The sequence below is a fragment of the Camelus dromedarius genome, chromosome 18 (assembly GCF_036321535.1).
Source record: "Camelus dromedarius isolate mCamDro1 chromosome 18, mCamDro1.pat, whole genome shotgun sequence".
Taxonomy (NCBI): domain Eukaryota; kingdom Metazoa; phylum Chordata; class Mammalia; order Artiodactyla; family Camelidae; genus Camelus; species Camelus dromedarius.
The window spans coordinates 43,061,645-43,085,546 of NC_087453.1; the positions used below are offsets into that span (position 1 = coordinate 43,061,645).

A 23,902-nucleotide genomic window follows, 5' to 3' on the forward strand; every position below is an offset into this window, starting at 1 on the left:
GACCGTGGACAGGGACACACTATCTCTGCGTGGCTTCTGTGTCTCCTCGCCCTAGAGGGTGGGTGACCCAGCACCCTGGGCAGGACTGGACCTCCCACACTGGCTGCCCTCCTCCCCTCAGCCCAGCCCCAGGGGAAAGCAGAGTAACCCCAGGCCTACTCCCCTGCGGTCAGAAGGTAGGAAACCAGAAGCAATAGCCGCTCCTGGATTGTGGAGATGAGAGAATACTTTTAGAAGACAGAGAACAGGGGGAGAAAAACCTAGGCACTAAAAACGTGGTTTGAACAGAAGAGCCATGCAAACTGTAGGCATCTGTATAACTAAACTTGTGGGTTGTAGCCAATTAGCATATGGTGGTAATCATTGTACATATCATTATGTTTACAGTTATTTCTGTTGTGTGTTTTACCTGATCGTATTAGACTTTCTTCTTATATTTGGTGTTCCCTTACACAGGTAAAATGCATAATATTGTGTTTAAAAGAATTCTAATATGATCCAATTGTATATTATATATATACACCAACATATATACTTACATAATCTGTAAGTAAACGTGTTATTTTATACTTACTGTATCTACATACATGTAAATTTATGTAAAATATATATAACTATATATAAAATCGAAGCTACATATAAATACTTTTATATCTTATATCGCTAAGTATAAATTTATAGGTACACTTGCACTTTTGCTTAAAAGAATACATAATAGGATAATAATGATTACATCTAGGGGTTTTGTTTTTTCATTTTTTCCCCCTATACTTTGACTTTTTTCATGAGGATGTACTGCCTTTAAAAGCAGTTCATTTGGAAATTATAAGATTCTTCCAGCTTTTCTCGCCTTGCTATCCCCAGCTTAAATTGTAAATTCAGGTGACTTTTTATGTTGCATCCTCCCGGAAAAGGAAAATTCTTGCAGCGCCTAACCAGAAGGACAGTGGTTTTCAAAGGCAGATAGAACGAATCTGGTCCTGTGGTTCAGCTGCTGCAGAAGCCCAAGTCCCGACTCCCAGGCCTGGACCCCTGCAGCCCGTGGCGTCTCTCCTTTCCCCCCTCCCTACCCCCAGGGCCGAGGGGGCAAAGGCAGCATCTACGTGTGGGCCTCCGGGGACGGCGGCAGCTACGACGACTGCAACTGCGACGGCTACGCCTCCAGCATGTGGACCATCTCCATCAACTCGGCCATCAACGACGGCCGGACCGCCCTGTACGACGAGAGCTGCTCCTCCACCTTGGCCTCCACCTTCAGCAACGGGAGGAAGAAGAACCCCGAGGCCGGCGTGGTGAGTGCGGCGCCCGCCCCGCGCGAGGCTGGGGATGCACGCCGACGCTGTGTGACGTCAGGCGCACGCTGTGACGTCACGGGAGGAGGCGCTCGCCCGCCTTCCCTCAGAGGGTCGGCGCCGGTTCTGAGGGGCGATCTGTCCCCTCCCGGGCTGATGATGCTTTGTCATCAAGGTAGAGACGTACGATAAGGAAGAACGTGATGACCTCTGCCCGCTCGTTTTCCATACGTTTTCTTGCTCATTGTTTTGCCGCACAAACAGTGATGCACTCCGGTTTACCGAAAAGCCCCAGCACAGAGCTTAGAAGGAGAACTGCTGTTAAGAACCGGGGCATCACACCAGCACCATTCTGAGCCAAGAACCCATCCATTTATTGCAGTAATTTAAGAATAGCATCCGTGGATGGACTGTCCTGGGTCCATGAGTCTCCCCACATTGGGCTTACGTGTATTTTCTCAAAGGAAGAGCAGTGTAGCTCATCACATTTTAAAACAGGTCCGTGAGTGAGAAAGCAAAAAGGTTCAGAATCACAGGCTTAGATTATTTATTACAGTTTTCTGAGCAGCTCTTCCTTCCTGGGCAACTAGGTCTAATGGTGAATTTTCCAAGCCCCTCAGAAATACACACCTGGAGAACATAAGGCGTGTTTTTGAATCTCTTCCTCTCTGGGCATTTCACTGGCATAGCAGCCTTTCCTCGGACCTCCACGCCAGAAATTTAGTGGGCAGTTCAACAGTCATGCTGAGTTCCATCCTGACAGCCCTTGCCTCCACCCTAGCTGGGAGGAGGCAGGAACCAGGACACAGTCATTATCAGCTAGCACTTTGGTCCCAGGGCCTGACGAGCTGGCCAGGCCCTCAGGTGAGCAGGAGAAGCCCTTCCCCGACAAGAGACACATACCTTAGCCCGGCTCCCTCCGTGAGTCCCCTGGCTCCCCCAGCCTTGGGAAGGACGGAGACTCTGCCAGTTCCTCCCAAGCAGAAGGACCTGCCCCCTCTCTCATCCCACGAGCTCCGTGGGCAGGAAGGGAGAAGAGCAGAGCAGGAAAGAACAAGTGAGGGCCCCCCACCATGTTCTGTTTGTAGTGCTTCCCCCCAAAGCCCCACTCCCTGCCCCAAGGGTCTCCCAATGGTGTCACTTTGTCCTCAACTCCTGTCTAGGACTCGGTCTACTACAGCTGGGGAAGGGCCTTAAGTTCTCCTTGAATGTTGTCATTCTCCCTCAGGAGATGCCTTGAAACCTCCCTGATGCTTTGTTCCTCCAGATAACAGGTCCCCTGGAGGAGCCTACAGACAAACAGGAGGAAGGAATACTCCTGTGATTTATATATGAGCTTAATGAATACCCTGGTTCTCACAAACATCACAAATGAGGGTTTTCTCTTTGTGGAAGTCTTTTAAAACTCAGCTGGTCAGTCTTCCCCCTTAAGAGCAGTTGTGGAGGTGATCACTCGTGTAGGGTCATCTTGCTGAACACGTATCAGAATCTCTCTGTGACTTTTAGATGCAGAGAACACAACATTTTCTCCTTCATGGCCTGTCCCTCTAGCAAACTTTAGCTGAGCATGTTTAGTCTTTCCTCTTTTGGAATGCCACCCTTTTTCCTGAGGGAAAATAAATGCTGATGAAATGGCCCTTGAGTTTTTGGAGCCAATCCTAATGCAACAAAACTCACCATTGCATTGACTATGGTGGTGATGTTGACTTGTCTCTCTCCAACTATGTTTCCCTTTAGGATCCAGAAAATAAATGTCTCTCTTGTTTCTAGAACAGCTGCAGATATGCTTCTCTGAACAATTGACTAGCTTTTATCTTGAGGACACTGTAAATATAACTGAGTGGTTTTTTTGCATGGGCTACTAGGACTCTCAGATAAAATGTATGGCAAAGTAGATACATGAGTACTGAGCTTATCCTTGCCTTCATCTTAATCTTCTTCAGAACAAAGTAGAGTTTAAGTAAGAGATAGAAAATCCTCTACTCATGTTGTTTGGGGTTCAAAATAGTGTGAATTATTCACTCATTACTCAACCTCTTCCCTTCCAGGCAACCACAGATCTGTACGGCAACTGCACTCTGAGGCATTCCGGGACATCTGCAGCTGCTCCTGAGGCAGCAGGAGTGTTCGCACTGGCTTTAGAGGCTAAGTATGTTTCCAGCTCGGGACCAAGGGCCGGCTCTGCAGGGAGGACTAACTCGTGTCTCTTTACCCAACACCAGGTGTCTATGGCGGCTAAAGTGGGTGTGAGAGTCTGTGAATGGCCAGGGCGAGGAGCTCTGGTGGGCATTTCTAAATGGTACACACACACACACCACAAAACTACATCCCTGGGAGAGCCCAGGAGCCCAGCACCCAACCACACACAGGGGCATGTAGATGCTTTCTTTATGAAAACTTCCCTTCATCTTCTGTGGGTCCCTGGGCTACTTCACTCTAATAATATTCCCAGATGAGGGAAAACCACTGCTCAGCTGGGTACCCAGCAAAGTATTCAGAACACGTGGCAAACAGGACACTCTCACCCCAGGTTTGTTCATTTATAAAGTGAACTCACTGAGACAAGGTGGGTGAAGTTACACAGTGTAGACCAAGAAATGGGCTTTGCTGAGAAGCCTTCCAGCCACCAGTGAGAGGAGCCCCATCCCCTCTGGTCCTACTCCCCGCAGAGAGGCCACACAGCGTGGCTGCTGCTGGGCACACCTGGGTTTGAGAATCAGTGGAGGTCCCTGCCCACCTGGCCCTCTGTCTTCTCTTAGTGCAAACCAGAGGCTGGCCTTGTGTTTGAGCGGTGAGCATGTGGCGGCAGGCACCACCCATGTGGTGTAAGTGCAGATGCCCACTATGTAGGGAGTTATCCAAGAATAGAAAACCAGCAACTTGTAAAAAGTTGGATTCAGGCTCCTGGGGAAGGGGAGTTCCCATCCCTGTCAGCCGTTGCTAGGCAACCAGAACTTCTAGCATCAATCTCCAGGCAACTCTGCTTGGCTCTCCATATATGCAGTGCATTTTCTGACTCACAAAGAAGGTAAGAGCTGATTCCTAGAATAGGAAAGGACTTCAAAAGATTATCCAGTCCAACCGTCTGCCTTCGAGCACAAAAGGCATAATTATCCTCCTTTTATGGATAAGGCCTCAAATTGGGATTGACTCCTTTCTTTGAATGAGCCCAGACTTCGATTCTTCTAACAAAAGTCAGGTGGAAAATTTAGGAAAGTGAGAGATGGACACTGGTCAAAGCCTTCCTATTAAGCACAGGGGCCAAAACTTACACATGATGTGCATTTTCTGAAGGTGAAACTGTTCATCTCAGGGCCTGTTGGGTCCTGGAGTCTGAACTGGCCTTGCTCACTCCAGCCGGAAACAGACAGACAGAGGGAGCCTGCTGCTTGCTGCTGCGCCTTAAAGAGACCCAGGAGCAGGAGTGCTCCAAAAACGAGAAGGGATTTCTGGTCCCCCTTTCAATCTAAAAGGGCAGAAAATTCTCCTTGAATTCTGAAAAGCAAAAAGTCACTTGCTTAGGCCTCTATGCACACAAAGGGATAACCTACATAAATCAAAGTAATGGAGCAAGGCTGCTGGGACTTTAAACAGATTCACGGGCTCTGTACCAAGTATTCACCACTCTTTAGCACCCTTGCAGATATCCTTACAGAAGAGAACGCAGTCACCACTAAGGCACCCTTTGCTTTGGAGCGATGGTCATGAATTGAATGCTCTCTCTTTCCATAAGGAGGGGAAAGGTGATCTGTGACAGCAGGCGGTTCAAGCCCGTCATGGGAGCCAGCCCTAAAATTCCTCAGGACACCAGCTGCCGGAGTTGGAAGCACACCCTGAGATGAGAGTTTGGAGCAAGTGATTTACTGAGAGGGCTCCCAGGAAGCAGGCTAGGGCTGGGGAGAGTCCAAGCAGGGATGCTGTTTCAGAAGTCCTGACCCGTGGGGGGCTCTGGAGTGTAAATTGTGCCTCAGAGTTTGTTCCATACCCAGGCAAGGGGGCTGGGCTGCCAGATTCTTTAGTTGGTCCATCGTTGGCTAAGAGCCCCACCTGGAGAAGTAAACTCCAAGGCTTCTCTGTCTTTCTGCACCTGTGGGAAAAGGGGCTCTAGGAGCCATGAGTTAGAACTGCTGGTTGGCATGAAATAGCCCCAGGAGAAAGCCCAGAGGGAGCAGAAGGGAATTGTGCTCCAAGAACAATTCCTACAGCTCATCTCTCTTTGTCTTCAGACAAGGCAACTGGGCTTCCTTGGTGACACATGTGTCAGCAGTTGAAAGCTGGTTCCCCCCCTGGAGGCCCAATGAGAAAGCTTTTCCAAACCAATGTGAATGCAATAAACAAATTATCCTGCCTAAATGTATGCCCATTGGGACCATGGCAGAGAGAGAATGACACCTTCATGGCTCCAGGGGACAAAGGGAAGCCATTCCTCTGTCCTGACCAGTCACCACCTTCCTGTTTCATTTCATAAAATGTTTTTCTGCCAAATGCTTGAAAATGCCTTCTTGAGTCACAGGAAATATTGCTCACATTTCCCAGTGTGACCAATATTCGAGAAATTTCAAAGAATTTCTTTAGTGGGGGTGGGGATTATTGCCACCTTCAAATATTTCGAGTTCCCTCCATGACCCTGAGTTTCTGGGTGGTTCTAGAGGGCTGAGCTAGGTTTGCAGGGTAAATGTCATAAGGAGGCAAATTTGTAGCCGAGGAGAACCATCCATAATAAAGCAACCCACATATTGGACTAGAGCACCGTTTCCAAAACCGCCCTTGCAGGGGTTGGATTTTCCCATGTGGGTGCTATCAAAGTATAACAGACACACAGAAAAATGCACAAATATTAGGTGCAGCTCAAAGGCTTCTTACAACGCGAACAGATCCAGGTCAACAGCACACAAATCGAGAAACAGACCATCACCGAGACCGCTACCAGTAGGCCCTGTTTTGTCCAACATTATGTTTAGAGACTCCTCCGTGCTGTTGTTCACACTCACTGAGTACCACTCCGTTGTGTAAATGGGTATTTGGGCTGTTTCCACGTTGGGGCTGCTATGAGTAACACTGCTGTGAGCGTTCTGCTGCTGTCTCTTGGTGAAGATGTGGACGCACTGCTGTTTGGTGTGATGAGGGCTCAAAGAGCTGAGTCATGGGGTGCACGTATGCACAGGGCTAGTAGTTTTCCAGAGCTGGTGTCGTCCCTGACACCCCCTCCAGCAGTATGAGAGCTACAGGTGTTCCACATCCTTGCCAGCATCTGGTAAGCCTTCTGCACTTCAGTGCTCCTGTGGGTATTCATGCGAACTGCACCCAAGTTTTCCTTTACATTTCCCTGGTCGCAAGTGAAGCTGAGCGCCGGGGGAGGTTTGAGAATGATAGATTCCCATGGCTCTGCCAAGAGTCAGTGAAGACAAATCCATAGGGATGAACAGCCCAGGAATCTGTCTCTTCAATGCCTTGTTCAGGGACTGCTAGAGCAGCCAGCCCGTTGCTGGGCTGCAGTCAGGGGTGCGTGGCCTCCAGGAATAAGGCAATGGCTCTGTGAGCCTCTGAACCAGGGTTCTGTTGTGCAGAGTGTGAACATCAGACTCTTTGCCTCTGACTGGGTGCCCGTATTAGATCAAGATTGAAAACAAGAAATCTAAAAACAGTAGATAAACCAAGACAGGGGTTTATTTTTCTGTTATGTGAAAGATAATACAGAAGTAAGGAGCCCGGGGTGAGGGTACTGGCGTTGCCACTGCGAATTAGGGAATTTGTCTCTTTCTAGATTTCTGCTCCTCGACCTTCATGTGATCTGGGTGCTGCTGGAATGCCAGCCATCATGTGCACACTGCAGGCCAGGAAAGGGGAAGAGCAAAGGGAAAAAAGAAATCCATCAGCTGAATTGGCACTTTTTAAAAGTTTTTCCAAAAAGTCACCGAGTGACTTATTTCTCATTAGCCAGAACTGTCACATGACCACCCCCACCTGCAAGGGAGGCTGGGAAATGTAGTTTTGTAACTGTTCTCTCCTTAAATCCCCTTTGCTGTCTTGATTATTAGGAGGAACATGTGAATTGGGCTTCAGAGAATTTGATACCTAAATAGAAGAACTCTGAAAGACAATGGTCTTTCAGGGGTAATCCTCACAAATTAGGGAAATTTAAAAAAAAAAAAAGTCAGTATTTTGTACCAGTGGGAAGTGAGTAAGCCAACTGCAGGTTCTGGCGAGTGCAGGGTTCTGTAGGCGATACAGTGCCACCAGTTCTTCATGGGCAAAAATTCACTTGCCAGGACCAGCTTTAAGTGGCTTAGGGAACAGCCCTTCCCGAGGTCTCCCTGATGCAAGATTCCTCTTCCAGCTACGTGAGGCCAGTCTCTCCCTGAGCTTCCCACCTGTTGTTCCAAGGTCCCCACCCTCCCCCAACCCAGGGTTTTCTCCACACTGTCCTGCATGACCTCTCTCTTTGGAGCCTTGGTGTGTCCCCACGTCTTGCCCTTGGCTTTGACCTCAGGGGATGGGCTCTCTGAGTGGAGAGCCAGCTGGTCCACCCTGAGTAGCTTAGGCCCAGTGTGCTGACAACTGAACGTTTACCCGAGAACATCACAGGGTCCTATGAGCACTTGGATCCAACCAGTGAGTTCCTTGCCAGCTGCACAAGTGTCACCACTACTGATCATTCACCTGGGGCTTACTCACACATGACCTTGTGGCAGCTCCCAGCTTTGCTCCTCATGGTCGCACCTGCAGCAGCCTCTGACCAGTGTGGTCCTGCCTTCCAGTCCCAAATGCCTCGATTCCATTTTCCCAGGTGATGGTCTTAGAGATCAGATCATGTGTCTCTCTGCCCTTACGGTCTGTCACTGAGACAAAGTCCTGGTGTCCTAATGTGTCCTCCTCTCCTGCCTCGCAGCTGCCAGCTCCACATCCCTGACACGCACGGGGCTCCTGCCCTCCCGCGCTCTCGTAGGCTTGTCACCCGCATGACACTTGCCTTCTCCCGCCTCTACATCCTTCCTTCCAGGACCTTCTCTCCCCTAGGAATCCCCTCCCCCTTCCTTGTGTTTCTATTCAGTCATTCCTACTCACCCCTTTGACTTTGGCTTAAAACACCACTTTCTGAGAGATCCTTGCTGACCCCCTGGACCAGAGTTTCTCAAATTCACTGACGATCAGAATCCTTAGAGTACTTGTAAAGAATAGATGCCCTGGGCCACACCAGGTCCACAGACTCAGAATCTCCAGGAGCTGCAGTTTGAACGAGCATCCTTGGTGCCATCAGGAAATTAGAAGCACCCCCACCCCAAGACCAGGTTTGCTCAAGCCTTTCGCAGGTGCTTGGACAAGCCTGTGGAATTACTGTCGCTGGATCCTGTCTGATATCATCATTTTTTTCGTGTTTGGTTCACATATGCAGCCAGGGTTGTGAACTGCCATCTCAGACCAATGTTCTCAAACATCCCATGTGCAGAAAAATCATCTGAGGGGCTGTTTTAAGTGCAAATCCTCAGGCCCCCAGCCTCCAGGATGCTGACTCAGGACAGCTGGTGTTGAGGCCAGGAATCTGCATTTACCACTAGTCCCCACGCGATTCTGATCACCACGGTCTGTGAGACCCCCTGGCTGGGATAACTCGGGGCTACACTGCTGACTCCCCCAGAATGACAGCCCTCCCTGTTTAAATAGTGAGTTTCTGTCTGTCCCCTGGGCTGTAGGCTCCAAGAGGGCAGAGACCTTCCTATGACAAGCCCAGAATTAGTGTAGAGCCAGGACGTGGTACTCACTCAACAGATGCTCATGGAGTCTCTTCATTGTGCAATACCTTTCTGTATATCGGTGTCTTATTTTCCCAACTATTACATAAAATATTTGAGAACATGTCATGTTCCTTGTCCTATAACACAGTGACTTTTATAGTGTAGATATTCTGTCAATTTATTTTCTATGATGTACTGGGTGTCACCTGCAGTTCTCAAGCTGCTATGGGAGCACTGAAGCTCAAAGCAGGCTGGTGAGATACCTGTTCTACATGGCGTTCTGTCAATTCAGAAACTGCTCAGAAGGGAGGAAACAGGAGAGACCCAATTTTACTTTTCAGACATAAGCAAATGGTTGTCCAAACAGTGCCAGCAGCTCAGTCACATTGGAATATGGACTGTGCTCTGGTTTCTCTCAGAAGTGAGAGCATCCTTGTTCTGACACATTCTTGCCCCATGGGGATAAATCCATGGAGAAATGTCTAGCAGGGTCCTTCTCCAAGCGTTGGGAAGCATAGCATGTTTGTGACAGAACTCCCAGCAAAGATGAGAGCCAGCCAGCCCTCAGATCCCCTGGAGGTCACCAGGTCCTCATTCATCGACACTTCTAAGTTAAATAAACTCAGAATCCTGTTCCAGGAAAACACTGAGCTTTTAATCATAATTGACTTCAGGAAATTTCACACCATTCACCTGGCCCATATGTCCAGGCAAACTCACGTCCATGATACATTCTTAAACTTCTCAAATAAGCAGTGACCTCCCTTGAAACTGTCTCTTTCAAAGCTGAAGGTCTGCACATCAAGAGCATATGAAGCACCAGCACCTTCTGGCTCTGATTCAAAGCTCTGAACCAATGACTGTGGAGTGTGTTGCAGTTTTATCAAGGAGTGATGGTGTTCCTCGTCCTTTGAATCATTGGACTCTAAGGAGAAACATAGTGCAGGGGTTTTCCAACTTTTTTGACCATGAGTCTCGGTGAGAAATTTTGCAATGCAACCCAACACACACCTCAGCACACACACACACTCACACACATACCACACCCCACACACACACAACTGACACACACACACCCCACACCACACACATACATACACACCACACACACCACACACGCACCACAGACACACACACACAGTTTCTCATGTTACATGCTGGCTATTACCCTTTCTGTTCTATTTCATTCATGGATCATCCCATCCATTAAACCACTGGTTCGCAACCTTAGCTGTCTACTGGAATGACCTGAGAAGTGTTAACAATTTCCAAAGCCTGGGTCCTAGTCCCAGAGATTCTGATTTAATTTTAAATTCTGAGGTGTGACCTGGGCAGTAGGATTTTAAATGTCCGCACTGGAAGATTTAATTGTGCAGCCCAGGTACATAACCTGTACATCAGTTGGTTTCCTAGCCCATAAATGGGTCACAACTTGCAGTCTGAAAAACACAAGCATTGAATAACATTAGACAGCAATTTTCAAAGACAAATCTGCAAGCAAACTTCTTTATTCGCTCAACGAGCAGCGTGCAAAGGGCTGTCCTGGGCGCTGGGGATGCAAATAAGCTGCAGCTATTGTCTCTGCCCTTGAAGAACTGACTGCTCATTTCCCAAATGGAACACTCCAGTGTAGCCAACACCCAGATCAAGAAACAGAGCTCTGCCAGCACCCAGAAGCCCCCTGTGTCCCTTCCAGGCACACCCACCCCACGACTAACCATTAACCTGACTTCTAACAGCATAGATTCGTTTTGCCAGTTTTTATACTTTACACAAATGGAGTCATCCGGTATGTTGTCCTCTGTGGTGTCTTTAGGTCAGCATTCTAATTGTGAGAGTCACCCCCATTATTCCAAGTAGCTAGAGTTTTCCCATGATCATTGAAGTACAATGTTCCACAGCCTATAAATACCCCTCGGTTGGTCGTTTTACTGTGGATGGGCATTTGGGGGCTTCACAGTTTGCACCTTTGAACATCCCAGTACATATGCCTGGTGAATATAGATGCCCTTTTTCGTTGGAGACCTGCTTAGACATGGAACTTTCGGGCCATAGCTTAAGCACATGGACAACATTAGGAGTCAGAGCCAAACTGTTTCCCGACGTGTTTGCAGTAATTCACACTCCCATCAGCAAAGTGCCCACCTGTCCCACATCTTTTCCAGCACTTCGTATTGTCAGTCTGATTCATTTTAGCCATTTCAGTCTGTGTTAGAGCTCACATTTGCAATATGCTTAGTAAGAAAGGGAAGATTTTTTAATTGACACATATGTATATCAATATTCTAAATCGTGCATGGAAATCTTCCCTTGACTTGGGGGTTCATGGATGTTTCAGGGGTCTAGGCGCTATCTTAGTCATCGGGTCTCTCCCCTTCTCTCCCACCCCACTTGCCCTTGTTCTCAAACTCTCTCTGCCTCCGGGACCCAGCCTGGATCTGACCTGGAGAGACGTTCAGCATCTGACTGTGCTCACCTCCAAACGGAACCAGCTTCACGACGAGGTGCATCAGTGGCGGAGAAACGGCGTCGGCCTGGAGTTTAACCACCTCTTTGGCTACGGGGTCCTTGATGCAGGCGCCATGGTGAAAATGGCTAAAGACTGGAAAACCGTGCCTGAGAGATTCCACTGCGTGGGAGGCTCCGTGCAGGACCCTGAGTAAGTGGGGGCAGCAGTCCTGCTGCTGCGGGTGGAAAGTACCCCAGAGGTGGCACCCCTCCACTGGGGACAATAGCAGATTCCCCCTCTGTGTCATCCCGAGATGCACTAGACTGGTTCAGGGACAGCCAGCTTCCAGGCAGAGCTGTAGTGTCACACACCTCCAGGGACGCCGTTTACATAGGACCAACTGGGTGACTCAGAACCCCTGCTCTAGGTGTGACGCTTTTCTGTTTCGGTGGTTTATGCTGTCATTTTTAAGTGCACAGATCAACCAGCGTAACCAGCTCCCAGATCAGTAAACACCATGACCAGTGTCCCAGAAGGTCCCCGTGTCCCTTTCCATCATCATATCCCCAGGAGTCAAACCCATCCCTCTAAGTCCATAGATTATTTTGCTTATTTTATGCTTCATATAAATGGAATCGTACGTCATATTGTCCCTTGTAGCTAGGTTATTTTACTCAGGGTGACTTGACCGTGTTTAGTGTGTATTTGTAGTGCATTTACTCTCATTGCTGAACAGTGTTCTGTCCTGGGACTGTAACACTATGTATTCATTCTACTTGTGGGGCGGTATAAGGACCTGGTTTGATTCTGAGTGAGGTGGAGAGCCCTTTGGAGGGAGCTGAGTGCAGGGTTCCCCACACAGGAGCCACTGGGCCCGTCATGTGTACCTACTTCCCTTCCAACTTCCATCATGGCAAGAAAATTGGACAATAAGGAACCCTCTTTATTTCTCTCCTCACTGGTCCATCAGTAAGATGAAATAACAGTTCTCATCATTATTATTTTTAATTACATACAGTGACATGCACAGAGCTTAAGCGTATTATTTGAATTTTGATAAATGTATACAACTGAGTAACCACCCCTGATCGACTGACAGAACATGCCATCACCCTCAAAAGACCCCTCGTGCCCTCTTCCAGTTAACCCCCACATGCCGTGGACAACCATTGTCTTCATTCCTGTTCCTGTAAGTTAACTTTGCCACTTCTTGGACTTTAACTAGAGTCACGTGCAGTGGGTGTTTCTATGTCCAGTTTCTCTTATCCAACATTATTTTCATGAGATCTGTCCCATTGTTGGGCGGAGTGACAGCTCGTTCATTCTCACTGCAGGGTAGTATTCCACTGAGAGACTGCACCGTGATGTATGTCATGTAAATAGTCGTGAAATCTGTCTCTTTAACTACCCCGACCCAGCCTTATTTCTATTGATCACCTGAGCTTGGCCAGAACCAGACCCTGTCGCGGTACCTCCTCCCTACCGCTCCCTTTGGTCCCGGATTCTCTGCAGCTTTTGCAGTCAGTCACCCTGAGCTGGAGTCAGGTCCTGATTTCACCAGGCTGGACAATACTTCCGACCTCCCTGAACCTCTGCTTTAGTCATTCTCAGTGTTCGTGCCCTGAGCCCTTTGGGCAGGATAGTGAAGTCTGTGGACTGCATCTCAGGATAATGCTTTTAACTACATTAAGATAAAACATATAGGACTACAAAGGAAGTCAATGAATGCTGAAAATCAGTTACAAAAATTTGTTTTAAAAATTTGAGAATGAAGTAATTTGTGTCCTTCTTTTAGCAACACATTAAGTAAAAAGCTCATGGTGGCAAGTCTAATGGCCACGATAATTTCAGAGCAGTGATAAGGACTGAAATGCTGCTTTAAGACGCCTTCAGTGATTGTGATGGGATATGAAAACCTCTGGGCCATTTGATGACAAACTCTGAGGAAGTGCCACATACTCCTCGGGCATGTGGCCTGTGTTCATAATCAAAAAAGAAGCTACATTCCTCTGAGAAGTTAATGAAAATTGATACATACGGTTTTTTCCACCTAAATTTTTACCACCCCGAAACAATAGCCTTTTCATTCTCTCCTCCCCAGTGAAGTGGAGCTGGTATCTCTTTCCTCCCCAGGCTGCTGGGAGGTTTACTGGGACAACAAGCTCTCACAAAGCTGGCTACAGCACATGTAACCCTGCCTTTCCCCTCCTCCATGCCTTTAAACACTCCAGTGTCACACCTGTGGATAATAATCCCCTAGAATTACACAATAATAATCTCCTAGAATTTTGGATACAGTAATTGCCTGACCCTTGCATGAATTCAAAATTGTGTATCCTTGCAACCTACAGCATCCTCCCACGGGCCAGTGTCCTCACTGTCCTCTCGCTGAGCTCCCAGGAAGTGGTACCGAGTGGCTACGGCAGAGCCGTGTGTATCTTCCCACGGACCAGTCCATGATCTCATAAAGGCAGCTCCCAGCGGCACAATGTGGGAAAACAAAGCTTTAGCCCAATGTAATCACTTCTTTTAAAACAGAGCTGCACAAAATATAAAATATTTTAAAATACAGAACAATAGCTGCTCTGCAGAGTTCCTACCGGTTTTCCGGAAGCTGCCGTGCACACACATCATTTCTGTTCGTCCTGGTACCCTCTGCTTGGGAAGACAGGCTTCCCAGGGACCCAAACAGGTTGGCTGACTTGATCCAGGTCCCTGAGGCTGTAAGTGTAAGCGAAGGAAGGGACTGACTTTTGTGGGGAGCCTGCTCTATGTTGTACACTTTACATACACATCAGTGTCACAGCCACCCTTGGTGTCGAGGGTGTGCCTCACCTCAACAGTCAGGATGTCAATACTTTGCAGTTTTAACGACAAATTACCCATGTTATGTCTCAGGGAGAAGCGCCTACTATGTGCCTGGCCTGAGGCCTTTTACATACACCTTCTGTATTGAATCCTCATCAGCGCGGGAGGTACGTGCGATCATGACTTTTTACAGAGGAGGACGCTGAGCCGCAGAAAGAAATGTGCTCAAGGTCACAAAGGGCAGGTCAGGACCTGAGACAAGGCCCATCTGAATCCAAACCCTGGGCTTTTCATTACATGACATTGAGCTCGGTGGTCCCCGCTGTGTGTCAGGCTCTGCATTAGAGCAGCCCCGCTGTGAGCTGGGAGGTGTCCCTGCAGGTGCGAAAAGGCTCAGGGGGGAGAAGGGCAGCCTGAGGTCACCCGGCTACTCGGCGCCCAAACTAGGATTTGAATCCAGGCCCTCTGACCCCAGAACTCCCCCTGCGAGGGGCCTCTCAGTGCGCCTCAGTGATTCTCTGCTGGAGGAGGTGAGGCTCAGCGCACATCGGGTCTGGAGGGCTTCTTTCAATAACAAGTCCCCCTGGGGACTCTGAAACACCCACCTGGGGGCGGTCCCCCTCCCCACACTCCCTACCTGCTCTTCCAGTGACCCCGTCCAGGCCAGGGTCTGCAGACAGAGCCAAGCTAGGGAACCACCGTCCAAACGGGGAGCTGAGTGATGAATCCTACGTTACCCGCAGTCAACATGCAACGGCGGTTGACAGCTGCGTTCCCCTTGCTAGAGTTCACAATAATTCTCAGAGTGATTCAGAAGCATCAGGAGACTTTCTGCAGCGGTGGAATGCTCTGTATCTGAGAGTTCGATACAATAGCCTGTGGCTGTGGAGCGCTCAAAGTGTGAATGAGGGTGACCAGGGAACCAAAGCTTCTGCTTGACTTAAGCTCAGCTCCTTTAAGTTGAAAGAGCCCCGTGCGGCTCGTGGGCTCCCGTCTTGGACAGCTCAGCTCTAAGGCGCAGCCGACAGAGACACCGTGGCAGGAGGGCTGGACCCGGTGCGGGCAGAACGGAGAGTGCGGGTTTCATACATCAGCCCCGGGAAGGGGCGGGTCGCTGTGGAGCCGGCGAGGAAGCCTGGCCAGGGCCTGGCTTGTTCCACCCCCTGCTCAGCCCCATGCCCAGACCACAGGACATGCCGGCAGCCCAGACAGCTGTCTGCCTACGGGCGGCCCTGGGAGAAGGCGGGCACAGAGCTGCCACCTGCTCACAACGGCTCCGGGACAGTCCCTGGGCCGGCACCTTCTTCTACTGTCTGACTTAATCACAGGAGACTGGGTGAGAGAACAGGCTCAGAAAGATAAAGCAAAAGGCCCTGGTTCACAGAGCCGGCAACTCCGTCTGCAAAGCCCTGGGTGCTGGAACTTCTTTCTCTCACTGCGAAGAGGGAGAGACTTACAAAGAGGGACTCGCCAAGGGAAAGCCGGCGTTCGTGCCTTTGCAGACACTGGGCCAGCAGCAGGCGGGGGCCAGAACGTTCTCGCGGGCAGTGCGCAGTGTGACCAGAGCAGGATCGACAGCTGGTTGTGCATCGGCTACGTCCACAGTTAACAAAAGCTGCCATGGCTGCGGTGTTTAGGGGAAAAAGCCCTGGGGCCCTGTCGGTCAAGGCACATGTTGATATCAGACCTTATTCTCCAAGACTGCCCTGGACAAACAGGTCCGCACAGATCCTCACACTCTGTGCATCTGGGAGGGCGACGTGGAAACGTGAGCCTGTTACCAAACGCGAGTGCCCAAGGCACAGTGAGGCCAAACAAGAGGAAATGTCAGAGTTCGGAGCAGGAACAGGTTTATTGCAGGATCAACCAACAAGAACGAGGGGCTCATGACCCCCCCAAAAAAAGCGCCAAACTCCCTAAAGGGTTTCAGCTGAGCCTTTTTAAAGGTGAGCTGAGGGCGGGGAGTCCCGGGGTATGTGATCAGCTGTGCACAGTTCTGACTGGTTGATGGTGATGAATCCTCAGGTGCCAGAAGGCCTGGGGCCACATGCTCATGATCATCAAGGAGTACCTTTCTTCCATTTGGTCATGGTTTTTGGTGTCTGAAAAACTCAGGAATTTTTTTTTAGTGGAGGCACTGCAGATTGAACCCAGGACTTCAAGCATGCCAAGCACATGCTCTGCCACTGAGCTATATCCCACCCCGAAACTCAGGAAATATGCATGAGATGCTGTTATCTGGGTACTTTGGAGAGGAGCTACAGCAGAGGATGTGGGGGAGGAGTCTGTCCCGGGAAGGCCCCACAAGGTCCTGCTCGGATACGGGCCGCGATGAGCGACCACTTCTTTCTCGCTCCAAGAACACTGAACACTCTGTCATCATCCATATACGTGTTGAATTTGGAGCCAGAGGCAACACTGGAAATAGGCTGTCTGACTCCATCATTTTACAGTTAAGGAATCTGAGGCCCTGAGATGAGACCTTCCCAACAGCTCACAACTGGCCAGGAACTCATCCAGAATCAGCAGCACTGATTTTAATGAAAGGAACCTCGACAGCTGCTCCAACACTAACTCACCTCGGGCTCCACGAGGAAGGGGCCTCATGCGTCTTGTTCACTGGTGTGTCCCCAGTGCCTAGAACAACACTTTGCACTTAGCAGTCACTTGACTGGTATTGTTGGAATGACTGAATATTCAGCTGGCATCACCTGGGCACAAGCAAGATGTCTAAACAGTGGCCATAGGACCTCCAGAAGAGGCAGAGAAATTCCAGGGGGTGGCCCCGCTTTGCAGGAAGGGCTCTGCAGCCCCTCTGTGCCCCCTGCTCCTCCATCCACCCCTCACCTGGATTTGTTCTCAGATGCAGCTGAGTGCGGTCTGGGGCGGGCGTGCTTGTCGGGGAACTCAGGCACTGGACCAGGAGGTCCTGAGTGCAACGCCCAGGCTGGCTGTGCCTCTGGCAGAAGAAGCTTTTTATCACCTGGAATAGAACTTCTCAGGGACGAGGATGGAGGGGTCCACAGCCCTGGCAGCTGGCACTTTCTCTGATGTGTGGGGCTGCCCAGAAACAGCCGCTGAGCCGCTGAGCGGCAACTGTCAGGTTTATGAGTTTCCTTGGTGTTAATCTTCCCAGAGAGGCAGTCAATTTGAAAAGCAATTTTCTAAAGAGGCTTTATCAGGAGAGTCAGTGAAGGGTGCTTGACTGAAATAAAAGGGAAAATAGAACTGGCTGGGAGCATCTGCACTGGACCAGCCAAGTGCAGTGAGCGCAGCAAACTCAGGCCCCGCCGGCAGAGGCCACATGTCCCCAGAGCACACTATCCTGTGCCGGCCGCCCCCACCCTCCCTGGTTCACTCAGCTCCTTGAAGGGTGTGGCAAACTCTGGATTTTAAATGAATGTGGAAATCAGTTTTCAAACCTGGTGTGACTGCCAGAAGCAGCCTGGGAGAGAGAGAAGAGGGCGTGCTCGGCTGCGTGGATGTGCACGGGTCAATTCTGAGCCGCAGTGTCTCCTGTGTGAGTTAACGCCCCCCCCCCCCGACAACGTGATGTGGGAAAGAGAGAACATCACAGTGACCGCTGTTGTTCTTAAGTGACTGCCACGTAGCAGATGTCCCAGGCACTTGGGGAAGCACAGCTCTCATTATTCCAGTCACTATTCTAGCAACACAACTACAGCTTCGTAACGACTTGCTTTTATCACACAGCTGAGGATTGAGAGCCCACAGAGCAGTCCGCAGGCCCCCGGAAAGCAATGCCCATTTCTAGGCACAAAGCCACTGAGCCCTCGTTTGCCGCACTATGCAATAAAATGAAGCTGGTAAGATACACCTGGGCCCCCCAGTTTGCCCTTATAGGACTTGGGCACCAGGCTTTTGTACATATTCTCTGAAAGTTCAGAGGGTGGCTCATCCCTTCCAGTGGGTGCCTCATTTTCTGCAGTGAATGTGTTCCAGGACATGGCCTCTGGGGCTAGCTGAGGGTCTCTGCAGAGTTGCCTTCGGTTTCACAAACCACCATCTCCTATTTCAATCTTCTTATAAACTGACTTTTCCTGAGCACCTGTCCCCTGTTCCCTTAAAATAAGAATGAATCGTACTCCTTTTCTTCCTATAAAAGCTACACACGGTCGTGGAAGGAAAGTCAGAACACACAAGGCAGCAAGAAGAGGGTGAGAAACACCCACGAGGACTGCTCCCAGGCCCCTGATGCCAGCGCACCTGTGAGAGGGGTGTTGTTTCTTTCCTACCAACCTTGCTGCCGCTTGGCTTCACACCAGACTTTCCATTTCAAGTCAATTTCAAAGTGACTTAACATTCCAAGGAGAGTCCAGTGGGATGCCACCTCCCAGGGGCCCCATGCGGGCAGTGAGCAGCTCACCTGGCCGGTCAAGATGGGGCGTTTGGGGAGCAGGCAGTTCCTCCAGGTGCTAAAAGAAGCCAGTCTCCCCAGGGGCCCAGGTGTCCTTGGAAGGACTTCTGGCCCCTAAGGCTTCTGGGATAATTTGTGAGTCCTAACCAGCCGTTCCCGCTCCAGCCTGTCCTTCTGCCTCTCCAGGTGCATGGTGAAATTCCAATCATTCTCTCAGCCTCCCCTCACCTTCCCAGCTCTCAAGCAAGACCCTGAGATCTGGCAATGGGCAGCCTTTGTTCCACTTCCCCCATGTCACCCTTGCCATCCTCTCTCTCCTTGTCCCTGTTGCTAATGCCTGCCCCGTGACCCCCGGGGCTCCTGGGAGAAGCACAGCCAGCCTGGGACATGCCCGCCTCCCTCCTTCTGCTGTCAGGGCTGCTTCAAGGCCTAGAATCCCGGGCACCCCTGCGATGTGCTATGTGACAGGGCTGTCCCCAGCCCAGGTCTGTCCCTACAGCAGCTTCTCAAGGGGCTTTTTTATTTAACTCGGCTTTCTAAAGAAAGCAAAAGAAGTAAGTGGGAGTGGCTGACCCCACATGGTGGAAGAGAGACACATTTGTAGGGTTAATGTGCCATGAACAGCCAACAGGCCTCCACGGCAGAGCAGAGGGATATGGTTATTTCCTTCCCAATCTGCTCTCTAGGAACAGATAACACCGGTCTTGGGTGGGGTGGCCTGGAAGCAGATTTTTGAGGATGAGTTCATGTGTATGCGATGTATTGAGGGGGGGCTTTCCAGGAAGAACCATAAGGGAGTGGGAGGCTCAGGATGGGCAGAAGGCAGCTGAGCCAGATGTGGCATCAGGTAACATGTAGGTGTGGCCTGATCTACCGGGGGCTCTGGAGCATCAATAGGACCACAAAATTGCCCCACTTGGAGGCAAGGGCGCTGGCCTTATACATCCCCGTATCAGCCAGGCACCAGCATGGGCAGAACATATGACCTCCCAGACAAGGCAGCTCCCAGGGCCTGAGGGCGATTCTGCAGAGAAAGGGGCAGCTGAGAGCCTTTAGCAGCCAAAGCTCACACAGCTGTAGAGGGAACCCGGCCATCAGCCAGGGAAGCCCCCTGCGCCAGGGTGTGCTTGAAGGCTCTCAGGTTTAGCCCAATCCAGATCTCCTATTGTAAGAGGTCATCCCAGCCCTGGGATAACTTCTTTCTTGAGTGAGGGACCTTGTTCATTTACAGAAACTGCCAGCTTCCAATTTCCAGCTACAGTGGCCATTCCCATCTCTGATTCTTAGCCAGTCAAAGAAATCTTTTCAGATTTTCCCCAGGAAAGCAATGTCACTTCTCTGCCAGAGTTAATACAAATTGACTTATAAAGAGGCTGTCACTGTGTGAACTCTAGTCCGTCAGTGACCTGGGTGCAAAAGGGACAGAAATGAACTTTTTTAGAATCTAGCTTGTGTTTTGAATCCCGATGACAACAGTGACTACAGCACGTGACAAATGATTGGTAATGCTTTAAATTACCCAGGATGGCTGTCCTGCAGGGTAACAGCCTCTGGCCGTTGGCTTGTGAATTTCCTTCTTGAATTTTTCAAGGCGGGCTGTCCTGCAAGACACGAAAGGGACTCAGATGCAACACAGGACTCAGCCAAGGCCTCTCTCCCTGCTCTGGGCATCACTGTCAGCTTCTGTTGTCTCCAGGTGTACGTCTCAGGGACTTCCAAAGCCCCTGAAGCTCAACTCTAGAAGGAAAGCCTCCTTTCTGGAACTGCCTGCTTGTTTTTGTAGAAACCCAGTCATAAAATGTGGCATTTCACTCACAGCTAAGGTTCAGGACATTCCAGAAGCCTCCTGCAAGGTAGTTGGAAAACCTGCATAACAGGATCCAGTTTTCCCAAGTGCTTTTCCTAGAGCCTGTGAGCCAGGGCACAAACAGACTGTGCTCGAAACAGAAGCCTGAGAGAGGTTCTGGGTGGTGGTGGCGTCTTGATCAGGTTCAGATTGAACAAACTCAAATGATTAGCTCTCTGCTATCCAGTACGGAAGCTACCAACCACATGCGGCTAGTTAATAAAATTAAATAAATTTAAATTCATTAAAAGTTCAGCTCCTCACACATACTTGTCAATTCCAAGCGCCCGAGAGCCACAATTGGCCAGTGGCTACCGTATTAGCACAGATACAGAACATTTCCAGCATTGCAGAAAGTTCTGTTGGTGAGCGCCGGTCTAGACATTTGTAAATGTACAATGCATATGAATGTGTGTACATATTTTATCTTCACAGCCACTCTTCAAGGTAGGAAGTCATATTCCCGGTGTACAGGTAAGGAAAATGAACTCAGACAGTTCAGACGCCTTGCCCACAACTGGACCTTTAGTCTCCCCCACATGGCTTTCTGCCTGCATGCAGGCTGAAGCCCGCACGATCCTTAAGCATTCATCAGCTCACCTGTTAAGGTTCTGATCCTGTTCTGAGTAAGTAGCATCTTCTTTGAGAGGTCCAGCTAGTGGCTCGCCATCCTCACATCTCCAAAGCTGGCCTAATGCCTGCTCTCCACCAAACTGGATGATTTCCCCAGAACCTCGTGCTTGGGACCCCACCTCCACCACCATCCCTGGATCGCCATGGCCAGTGGATGCATCCTTCAGCGTCAGAGTCCTGCAGAGCACACACAGCAGGATTCCGTGAAGCTGTTTATGTATATATTTTTAAGTTCCTCACCTTCATCAGTGAGCTGCTGGGCATCTCCAGCCAGCCTCCCAGGTTTGTCACCTTGGTTCCAAGGGCAGCAGAGAACCAAGGCTTGGCTCTGAGCTGGGTGTATGGCTAGCATCTTTTTGTAGATGTGCTTTACAAGATATGTGTTTAAAAATATGCACCGATTTATTCTCCAAAATAAAAGCCATGTTCGGGGGGGATACTAACATGGGCAAAGGGCCAGGGGAGGGGAGTGGGACCGTGCTCCAGGCACTGGGCTCGGTGCTTTCCCATGTGGCCTTTTTCATTCTCACCAGACCCACCCACAGTGACATGAGACTTCAAGGATTTAAATAATTTGCCCAAGCTCTCCTGACCAGTAAGCATAGAAGCAGAATTCTAACCCAAATAGATTTATTTCTGAAGTCTGGAGTGTTTCCTCTACACCATGTAATCCTCAAATGTAGCTTCCTTTACTACATTTCTGGTGCAAGAACCTTCACACATCTCACCTTCAAAGGAGGCCATCTCCAGAAAGGAGATCAGGTGTATGGAAAGACAGCTGACCCTCCATGGGGCTCCAGCTCTACGATTAACGAGACTCCCAAATTCCCCTGATCACTCGGCGGTCTGTTCTTCATCAGGATTAATCAATCCAACTTCAGCTTTTGTTTTAATGATAGTAATAACAATCACATTAGCAATAATCTCTCTTTATCAAGGTACTTAGTACTTTAAAAGAAAAGCATACACGCTCTTGTCTCGGTCTGGGTTGCCCCAAAAATAGACCCTGAAGGTACTTGGGTGCTGACCGTTTTTTGAGAGATGATCTCATGGAAAACAAGTGTGGTAGAGATGTCAACAGGGAGGAGGAAGCAATCCAATGAAGAATGTATTGATGATGCATTGACAGGCACGTTGCCACCAAGGGCAACTAGGCTCAATCCCACTGGGGACGTTGAGTTGTCCCTACTGGGAACCGGGAAGCCAGGGTATATTTTACTCACCACCTTCTGTCAGTCATCGGTAGAGGGTTTTCCCTACAAGATTATATCCCTGAGGCTTTGGGGCCAGCCTGCACACAGGCGGAGGAAGCTCCCACAGTGCAGGGAAGAGCTCCAGGACAGAAGGTGGGAGATGCTGATACCTGAGGTGGGATGCAGTCAGCGGCCACAGGAGCCGCGGCTGCAGGTGAACCCAGAAGTGACTTAGGAGAACTGGGAATGGTGTCAACAGCATCGCTACATCCCCCTTGGACCCAGAAGCTTCAGAGAGTGTAGGTGATGGGCTCAGGTCACACAGCTGCTGTAAGAATGACCCCAAAGCCTCTGCTCTTTCCCGCCCCCTAAGCTGTCTTCAGAAGCCCTGGGATGGTGTGCCCCTCCCCTGACCACATCTCCCCATCACTTTGCCCTCAGGAAAATACCATCCACTGGCAAACTGGTGCTGACACTCACAACCGACGCATGTGAAGGGAAGGAAAACTTCGTCCGCTACCTGGAGCACGTCCAAGCTGTCATCACGGTCAACGCGACCAGGAGAGGAGACCTGAACATCAACATGACGTCGCCCATGGGCACCAAGTCCATCCTGCTGAGCCGGCGCCCGAGGGACGACGACTCCAAGGTGGGCTTCGACAAGTGGCCCTTCATGACCACCCACACCTGGGGGGAGGACGCCCGAGGAACCTGGACCCTGGAGCTGGGCTTTGTGGGGAGCGCGCCCCAGAAGGGGGTGCTGAAGGAGTGGACACTGATGCTACACGGCACGCAGAGCGCGCCTTACATCGACCAGGTGGTGAGGGATTACCAGTCCAAGCTGGCCATGTCCAAGAAGGAGGAGCTGGAGGAGGAGCTGGACGAAGCTGTGGAGAGAAGCCTGAAGAGCATCCTGGGTAAGAACTAGTGCCGCCGCCTGGCCGCCACCGCCGCCGCACCTCCTGCCCGCGTTTCCGCCTCTCGGTCCTCGCTCCACACCCTGCCAGGCACCCCGCGATGACTGTCCCCCCAACACAAGCGATTCCAACTTCTTGATCTGAAGCTTTGCTCACTGTCAATGATTTTCATTACGATGGAAGCAATCTTTTCTATTCTATGCCCCAAATACAGTGTTCCTACCAACACCTATTTCCTATTTGTGACTCGAAGTTGTTTATTTGTGTCATTCAGGTAGGTGACATCCTGCAAACAGCCCTGGGACAGCTTTCCCCTCCATTTTCTTTCATAGAAGAGAAGAGAATGCATCTAAAATTGCACACACGGTGACTCCGAGGACATTTATTCATGGTCTCAACTGAGGATCCGTTACTTACAGAGAGAATCCAAGATTATGACAGAGGGTGAGATCTGGGTCTCTGATGTAAAGCACAGAGGCTGTACATCCTTTGGGGAAAGACGTTTTGACTTAGCAAGATTTTTCAGTGATGTAGATGAAGGTGGCATGATTCAAAAGATGCCATCTCTGAGAGCCCTAATTACCAGACGGGGAAGAGAGAGTCAGAAAGCAGGGGCGTTGGAAACCTTACCACCAATGCCGACATCGTAGCTCATC

At 50.0% G+C, this 23,902-nt stretch overlaps 1 protein-coding gene across 1 annotated transcript in view; it reads left to right on the forward strand.

Moving 5' to 3' along the window:
- The window catches only part of PCSK2 (proprotein convertase subtilisin/kexin type 2), a 218,277-nt gene extending 194,803 nt beyond the window's left edge, over positions 1–23,474 (forward strand). Inside the window, exons 9-12 of the mRNA XM_010986068.3 lie at positions 1,077–1,292; positions 3,341–3,441; positions 11,457–11,684; positions 22,771–23,474. Of these exons, the coding sequence (XP_010984370.1) occupies positions 1,077–1,292; positions 3,341–3,441; positions 11,457–11,684; positions 22,771–23,257 (1,032 nt within the window). The 3' untranslated portion in view covers positions 23,258–23,474. The remainder of the gene's footprint in view (positions 1–1,076; positions 1,293–3,340; positions 3,442–11,456; positions 11,685–22,770) is intronic.
- Positions 23,475–23,902: the final 428 nt, after the last annotated feature.